Consider the following 9493-nt stretch of genomic DNA (forward strand, 5'->3'; position numbering starts at 1 on the left):
TACCAATAGCTCCTCTGCCGGCTAAACTCCTTCCCATTTGCCACAGCAAGATCTGCTTGGAGATTAAAAGCTACCCACAGTCTGCACACCGTACCTGTTTGCAGCCACTCGTTCATGTTCCAGTCATCGTTGTTGATGACGATGAAGCCCTTGTTGCCACGTGAGAAGGCGATCTGGTTGTTCCCGTTACTCCACCAGTTCTGCAGACTCTGTCCGGTCACCACGTTACGGAACTGCACCATGTTTCTAATCTGCCGCCACCTGGGAACAAATTTAAGGGGCTGATGGGTTCAGTGACAAAATATCATTAAAGACCGCTAACAGAATTTTCCTTTCAAAAAGTTGGCAATTGCTGCCATTGCTCGTCACAATTTTGATTTTCCTGACATTCAGGACTAGTCAGCGTGACCATGTTAGACACTAGTACTGGCCAACCAATAATTTCCCCTCATGGTGTCTTTCAAGCTCCATTCAAAACGTCCATACAAGGTTTCTGCGTACAAGTTACTATGACATTTGAATGCGCAGTTTCACGACTGTGAAGGCTTCAATCGCCATTAATGATATAGTTTCTAATATTGTTTGACTTACCTGTGTTCACATATCCAGTCTCCTCCACAGGTGCTGTCAGAGTTGATGGTGACGCCGTTGGTGTTTTCATTGGTACTGGGAGGACCTTGGTCAGTGGCGTGAGGGTCGAAATAGTAGCTGGACATCAGACGTGTGTAGCCGTACGGATGGGCCATCATGAAGGCATTGGCCATCTGAGGATGACAGGTCATCAAAACTTCAACACCTTGGCAACAGACAGTTCTAGGTCTTGCCCATGACAGCACATATGCATAACTTAACAGGATTAGGATGTTCCCAATATTCGTATGACTAAAAGTTGTTGACCGACTTTAAAGCGGAATCGCTACTAGAAGCTTGGTAGAATCAAGCTGTTTACATGAAAATGCAATTTTGCATGATTTAGACTCAGATAACGTGATCACAAGGATAAGTCATCACAGTTGGTTGCAGGGACTTCCCCACGTGATTGTCATGTGAATACCGTTTTGAATACAATTTTTCATTGAACTGGTATGAACCTTGTAAAGTTTGGAGTCTCTGAATGTAATGATGCTGGCACCGCCAGCACCGTGGCCACGCTGGTTGTCATGGTTATCCACGAAGACAAGAGCACTAGTAGAAGGCAGCATGCCCCAACCTTCTCCTGAAAATTAAAAAAAAAAGGTACGAATTCATTATCAGTTAATTTCTCAATATTCGATAAACAACTAACAAACAGTTTTTTTTTAACATAATCTTTATTCATTTTTGAAAAAAAGACACAACAATACAAAATGGATATACAAAAAGCAACCTAAGCCAGGAAGGACAATTTGCATTTTCCCAACTAAATTAATTTAACAGTGCATAATCAATGTGTCCCCACTTTAACAAGTGTTTCTCAATCTTCTGTAAGTTTTGAGCAATGATGTACTCAACTTTGTAATAATAATGTACATAGGCCAAAAAGCCATCTATTGTAGGAATTTTTAAATGTCTACATTTAAAGATATACACCTTAGCAATTAATAACAATGTGTTCAGAATGATAGGATAGCCCAAAGAACCAAATAAAATAATTCTACTTGTAAATCTAAATACCATGTTCATATGCTTTCTGATACAGTTTTCTACATCGCCCCAAAATTTTACAAGAAAAGAACATTGACAAAAGATGTGGACGGGAGTTTCCTCCTCAGTCTTACAATAAGAACAAAGTGTATTTGCTGATAATTTCCATTTATAAAGCTTATTCTTAAGAGCAAGAAAATTATGCAACAACTTAAATTGAAAGGATCTTAAATAGGAGTCAATAGTTGTTTTATAGGTCAAACTATACACTACATCCCATTGTATCTGGTCATTAAACAATTCTATCCAATATTCCTGGGCTTTACAATGGAAGTCAACACATTTCCTTTCAACTAAGTAAAAACGGTACAATCCCTTGTTTATCTTAAGTCCTTTTATCCACTTGGAATATTTTGTAACAGGCATAATAGCTGTTTCACATAAAGGAATACCTTGAATACTTTGTTTCCATTTAAAGGGGATACTGGATAACAATTGTATGAATTTAAGCTCATCACAAATTCTTCCATATTTACCAATAAATGATCTGTATGTCATAAAGTATCCATCAGTGTTCAATAAATCATTAACAAACAAAATCCCTCTTTGGCTAAAGGCTTCCCAGAAAAAAGGTAGTCTATCAATAAGTATATTGGAATTGAACCAGAGAAATTGTCTCAAGTATTCAGAAATATTATCAGGAGGTTTTTTCTGGGCCTTCAGCCAGGCTAACATCACCTCTTCAAAGAAAGTACTTAAATATGAATGTTTAGAAACAACATTGTGAAAATGTGCTTCGGTAAGTTGTAAGAATGGAAAAATATCATAGTTAAAGTGTATACAATGATTTAACATCTTCCTACAAAACCAGCTTTTGTTCAAATACATTCTAGGTACCCATGCTGCCTTAAGTGCAGCATTAAAGGCTTCTAAATTGATCAGTTTTAATCCACCATATTCATACATATTATAAACTATATTCCTTTTGACACGTTCTGGCCCTCCTGACCAAAGAAACTTAAATACTTTTTTCTCATGAGTCTGAAAAAACTCAGCATCTGGAGAGGGCAGTGACATGAATAAGTATGTAAACTGAGATACAACCAAAGTATTTATCAGTGTCACTTTGCCATACAAGGTAAGAGTCTTTCCTTTCCAAGGCTGGAGTATCCTATCTACTTTTTGTAGTTTTCTACTGAAATTATCAGAAATCAAAGTGTTCATATCTTGGGGAATGTGAATTCCCAAAAGGTCAGCTGGACCATCTGACCACTTAACAGGAAAAGTACATGGTAACTGAAAACCAGTGTCCTTCAGTGGACCCATTCTTAAGATTATACATTTGTCAAAATTTGGCACAAGCCCAGAAATATTTGAGAAGTTTTTTAACTCTAAACATAATGTTTCCAATGTTGTAAGAACAGGTTTGAGGAAAAAATTTGTATCATCCGCAAATTGAGACAATTTGCATGGCTCTTTTCGGCACACCAATCCTTCAATATTTTCATTTGCTCGCACTCTAATGGACAACAATTCTACTGATAAAACAAACAAATAGGGCGATAATGGACAACCTTGTCTTAGCCCCCGGAGAAGCCTAAAGGGCTCTGATAAATAACCTTGGTTACTTATCCTACTAGTAATCATTGTATACATAATGGTTACCCACTGTAATAAAGATTTACCAAACCCAAACTTTTTCAGAGCTTCTAACACAAAATCTATTCTAATTTTGTCAAACGCCTTTTCAAAATCAGTTATAAAGATAAGTCCTTCAATATTATCCTTTTCACAAAATTCAATAATTTCCAATACTTTTCGAATGTTGTCACTTATAGATCTACCAGACAAAAACCCAGTCTGATCCATATGTATAATACTAGATATTACTTTCTTAATTCTAAGCGCGATACATTTTGATAAGATTCTTGTGTCGCAAGGCAACAAAGTAAGAGGGCGCCAATTTTTTAAATATACTGGGTTTTTGTCAGTTCCTGTTGCATCTTGTTTCAAGAGTAGCGAAATAATGCCAACTTTTTGCGTTTCTGACAGTTGTCCTAAATCATACACCTTATTAAAGCAATCCAACATAGGCTGCTTTAATAGATCAAAAAATTCTTTATAAACTTCCACAGTAATCCCATCAACCCCTGGTGATTTCCCTTTCTTAAAAGTTGAGATTGAATCCCAGAGTTCTTTTACTTTTATCCTACCTTCACATATTTCAGACTGTTGTTTAGTTAAAGTAGGTATGTTACCCTCTACAAAAAAAACATGTTATACTCTTTCTCTTCCTTCAAGGGTTTCTTAACATCTTCAAAGGAATAAAGCGAAGAGTAGAATTTTACTTCCTCGCACAATATATCAGAAGGATCAGTTACAAATTTGTCATCCTGCAACACAATCTTAGTGACATTCTTTTTAGTTTTGTTTCGGTTTAGCAGGCTAAAGAAATATTTAGTGGGTTTTTCACCTAGCTTCATCCATGTTGCGCGAGAATGTAACATGATTTTTTGTCTTTTTTCTTCGTAGAGGGTCTCCAGTACCCTCTCTTTTTGTTCTAATTCCTCCAGCAAACAAAGTGGGGGAGATCCCAAACTATCAATATCATTTTGTAATCTTCTTATTTCATCTAGTAATCGGTTTTCTTTCTCAAATATTTGTTTCTTCTTGAAGGATGTATATTTTATGCAGTGTCCTCGAAAGGCACACTTAAATGTATCCCATACAACTCTGGGTTCTGCTGAACCTTTATTAAAGAGAAAAAATTCTTCAATAAACTTTCTTGTTTCTTTAAGAAACATGTTATCATGCAAAAGAGTGGAGTCAAATTTCCAATATCCAGGTCCGCGTTTGAGATCTCCAGGTACAACATTAAGAAAAATTAACCTATGATCAGATTTGAAGGATTCAGCTATAGCTACTTTAGTGACCTTTGGCAATAGGAAAAAGGACACTAAAAAGTAATCCAATCTACTAGCCTGTTTTTGTCTCCTCCATGTGTATCTACGGGTTTCTGGATTATTTAAACGCCATACATCAACAAGATCAAAAGTGGCAGACAATTCACGAATTGCCTGAGTAGCCTTGGGATGATAGTTTACAAAATGTTGTCCTGCTCTATCTTTTTTAGTATCAAGTACTGTATTAAAGTCACCAGTTAGCTAGTATAATGTTTTCATTACAAGCCTCCATCTCCGAAATATTCTTTTGTATTTCCTCAAAAAAACCTTCATCATCCTTATTTGGAGCATATATGTTACATAAACAACATCGAAAATTACCACACTCTAAATCAATCAAAATATATCTGCCATAGTCTTTTCTAATTTCATGAATCTGGTATGAGAAATTTTTCTGAAACATAATAAGTACCCCACAGCTATTGTTTGTTCCATGATTAAACAAAATCTGACTGCCCCAATCTGTCGTCCACTGATTCTCTTTCTCAAAAGTTGAGTGGGTTTCCTGTAAGCAAATGACAGAGTGGGGCTTGTCTTTCAAAAACGTAAATGTTTCCATTCGCTTCGCATTGTTTCCTAACCCTCTGCAGTTAAAACTAGCGAGGGAAAATTCCTGTCCGGGCACCATCATTTCATTTGCATAAATTACGTCTGCCTATATAAATGCAAATTTCGCATACCATCATCAAAACAAGGTACACTAAATACCCCACAGCTGCACAATTATATCTGTCTGTGCCACATTCACAGCTGCACATTTTACGTAACACAGAATACCCTACATATTTTCCGTGGGAAGTTGCAAATAAACTGGTAGTACACTGAAAAACATGAAATGAGTAAACAAAATATACACATACAAGTAACGAAAAAATTGACGAGGCTTCACGGTAGTTCATTGGTCACTGTGCAGATACTATGAACTAGCCCCCTAAGTGAATCATCAATTTTAGAGCAATAAGTTACAGTTGCTGACAGGACATTGTGAAAAACAAAGCATGATTTTAAACAAGGAGCACCTTGTTTCAATGAATTCAAACTCTAGTCAAAACTTACGACTTTACCCTGTCCGTCACGCCAGTATCCATTATAGAAGCGGTACTTTTTCCCTTCTTTATAGGCATGTCTCACTTTCTCCATCCACTTGCACTTCTCTTGCAAATCTGTGACTGTGAGATCGTCAGTGAAGTAGTAAGGCTCGTCCTGTAGCTTTCTGCGTGCAGCTTTCATTATGGACACCTTATCCGCGTAACTGTTCAGCTTGAAGAGAATATGTTGGGGAACTCCGCCACTGTCGCTGTTTCTCGGACCATCTGGGTGTGCACGTTCAATCTTGATATGATCAAGTCCGAACTTGTCCTCTAAAATCTTCTCTACTGTAGAGACGCAGTTCTCTCCTTTCTGTACCTTACGACCGATAATGCGAACGTTATTTCGACGTGAGAACCGCTCCAACTTGTTACATTTTGTTTGGAATTCCTCCACTGCTTGCTCTGTAGCTTTCAGCCTCTGTGTGATTGATTTAATCTGTTTGGCGGACTCGCGCTGAGTTGTCTCAGAGGCCTCCATTTTCTTTTCCATTTGCTCCATACGGGCTTCCAGGAGTTGAACATTTTTCTCCACGTTGTCTTCTAGAGCCCTTACCTCCTCCTGAAGCTCCTTCTGGCCTTCTAGGAGTTTCTTAAACTGTTCCCTCACAAAGGCCTCGAACTCCGACGCGCCGGTAACATCGTCCAGGTCGTCGCCATGTTTCCCCTCCATGTGGCCGGCGGGTTCGTCCCTCTTTCTTGTCGACCCCCGCGTTGCACGAGTACTCATTTGGACAGTTTGGTACGCGTCTGCACCCAGGAAGGGTTGACACACAAGAGGCTTCTCAAAATTCAAGCCGAACAGGCTCTAAATATGTCAAAAATTATCAACTTTGGGGAGCTACCTCAGTGACCGACTACTCCCGTGCTGCCATGACGTCATCTCTCCTGTTAACAAACAGTTTGCTTCTGCAGTGAATCATCGTTAGATACGATCAATTTTTTTCTTGATGAGTGGGAACGCTTCATTTTACATCCCAGCCCTATGTGGTCATCATACTTCCCACTAGTACAAGTGATTTTCCAAATAGCTATTTTATACCCACCCCAGTTAGAAAAGTAGCTCAGCTTCTGGTTGTTCCACTTCCTGAACACCTCTCCGATGAACTTCGAGTACTTGAACTCGGTGACGCGGCCGACATGTTGGTACTGGTCGGATGTGATGGGCTCACCGCCCCCAACATCAATCACTTCCTGTAAGCAATATGGCAGAACAATGTCCTTGGGCAGAGTCATGATTAAGTAATAATTATACCATAAAAGACAAACAAAACGCAGAACATAATAGAAATAGCCATAGCATAATTTGTGTATATTCCTTGAAAAGCTTTTTTTTTTCATTTCCGCAAACATCGCGGCCGGGCCCCGTTCTGGAAATGTGACCATAGCACAAAAGTTTAACTGTGAATTTGCACCGAGGAGGTTTCTTGGCACCATCTATGGATCTTATCAATAGAAAGACGTTCGAAACCTTGCGTATGCATTAGCCCCATGCATATCTTTGAGCATCCAATTCAACGGTTGTGAGGATGTTGCCGATGAGAGTATGCCTACTACTGGCACATGAATATGAGAGGGTGTCTACACTGATAAACGCCTCTCGCAGCCAGTTGTCATTGTGAGCATACCTGGACGAAGAAAGGTCGAGTACCCGCGGGAAAGTACTCCGTGGAAAGATCGTGCAGTCTGCCGGAGATGGCCTGCAGGTCACCCGGCCACATGTGCTTACACGCGTCCACTCGGAACCCGGCAACACCGGCGTCGATGAGCTTATTCAGGTACTCTGAGATCTGTAAGTTGTGTTGATAAGAAAAATGAGACAATGTTGAGAAAGACCATTGTGTCATTCTGCAGTTATTGTGCACTTAGGGCTATCGCCTGTAAACAAAAGTTAAGCTGTCAGTAGTATCCAATAGTTACCTGGCCCTTTCGTGATGCTGAATCTCAGTACGGACTCTGGAAAAAAATACACTAACAACTAGAAAGGCCGACATTTGCTTGAGAGCAAATACAGCATATTTCAGCCATCTCCCTCATGCAACAATAGGCCTTGAGGTCGTTGACCCCTTTGGCCATTCAAAAATGACCAAAAAACCCCCAAATATATCATTTTAAAGTGGTCCATGCCAAAAAAATATACATGGGTCATTTGAATAAATATCTAGAGCACCCCTTTACCAATTTACGGGTCATTAGGTTGTAAATCGAGGGAACAGGAGCCAAAAATGTCAAAATTTTGTCAAAAAATGGCCATAAAATCGCAAAATTAAGCATTTGTTGTACCGTATGGGAAAACTTTTATTGAATTTATGTGCACATAATTGAAGGGCACTTTTATACCAAATTTCAGATCATTTGGTTGTAAAACGAGGCTACAGGAGCCAAAAATGTCCTTTTTTGGTCAAAAAATGGCCAAAAATCGCAAAATTAAGTATTTTGTTGTACCGTATGGGAAAACTTTTATTGAATTTATGTGCACATAATTGAAGGGCACTTTTATACCAAATTTCAGATCACTTGGTTGTAAAACGAGGCTACAGGAGCCAAAAATGTCCTTTTTTGGTCAAAAAATCGCAAAATTAAGCATTTTGTTGTACCGTATGGGAAAACTTTTATTGAATTTATGTGCACATAATTGAAGAGCACTTTTATACCAAATTTCAGATCATTTGGTTGTAAAACGAGGCTACAGGGGCCAAAAATGTCCTTTTCTGGTCAAAAAATGGCCAAAAATCGCAAAATTAAGCATTTTGTTGTACCGTATGCCAAAACTGTTATTGAATCTAGGTGAGCATATGATCAAGGCACCTCTGTATCAAATTTCATGTCATTCGGCTGTAATACCAGGGTACAGGAGCCCGAAATATACATAAAAATTGACAATAACCTCAATAAAATCATTTTAAAGGCAGATATGAAAAAAATGAAAAAAACACCTGAGGGTATTGGCCTACTCTACCTTTGTGCCAAATTTCAAGTCAATCGGTTAAAAAATGGCGGAGTTGATTCGATTTGAAGATTTGACAGGAGAAAGAAAGAAAGAAAGAAACATTACGAATACAATATATTTCACCATACCTATGGTATGGCTGAAATATAATAAACCTAGCTTATACTTAAACGATATGAAAGTAACATGTTCTACAGAAAGTTAAAACAAACTACAAATAAGGAAGAACCAATCACCTTTCCCCTGACGTATTCGGAGCCCTGGTTAAGATCTGCCATTCCTTGCAGCTTGCAGTTACGGACCTGAAATATTAATGTAACAAAAGGTGTTCCCCCATGATTATGAAAATAGCGACCATCGCAATCTAATGGATTTACTATCTTGACACTTAGTAATCGACCATTTGTCATGCCTGTAACCTGTAGTTTTGAAAGATGACTGTTGTACCATTTTAAACAACTTAAATCACATCTGTACCAAAGGGTCATGAAAGGTAAATGTAGTACCACAACCTTTTGAAGCCGTATGTAAGGGCAGTGGGATGTTGCGGTAGAGTCTGCGACCTCGTGTCTGCTAACCTAGCCACTCAGCAAAACTGAAATCGGAGAGCTATAAATTACAAACCTGGTTGGCATCGTTGTAGCTTTCAATGCCTCCACTTGCGGTGTGGCACTTGGCATCATTGAAGTCAAAGGCACTGTAGATACCCGGGAAATCCAACCCATTGTAGCTGGACCCAGCTGTACCATACCCTGACCCCTCTGCCATATGGTTGAACACAGCATCGACGTACATTCTATGTGAAAAAAAAAAACGAATATGCGAGGTCTACGTTTCTGTCTGTATTCCTTTATCTTACTTTAAGTCTG

The 9493-nt window shown here is 38.8% G+C and overlaps 1 protein-coding gene across 1 annotated transcript in view; it reads right to left on the reverse strand.

The window, feature by feature from the left end:
* The window catches only part of LOC118408648 (alpha-amylase 1-like), a gene marked incomplete at its 5' end in the record, with an annotated part of 50473 nt that extends 41057 nt beyond the window's left edge, over positions 1-9416 (reverse strand). Inside the window, 7 exon segments of the mRNA XM_035809505.1 lie at positions 95-261; positions 592-764; positions 1092-1216; positions 6721-6868; positions 7303-7464; positions 8861-8926; positions 9249-9416. Coding sequence (XP_035665398.1) covers positions 95-261; positions 592-764; positions 1092-1216; positions 6721-6868; positions 7303-7464; positions 8861-8926; positions 9249-9416 — 1009 coding nt within the window.
* Between the last annotated feature and the right edge of the window lie 77 nt (positions 9417-9493).

The sequence above is a fragment of the Branchiostoma floridae genome, unplaced genomic scaffold (assembly GCF_000003815.2).
Source record: "Branchiostoma floridae strain S238N-H82 unplaced genomic scaffold, Bfl_VNyyK Sc7u5tJ_294, whole genome shotgun sequence".
NCBI lineage: Eukaryota > Metazoa > Chordata > Leptocardii > Amphioxiformes > Branchiostomatidae > Branchiostoma > Branchiostoma floridae.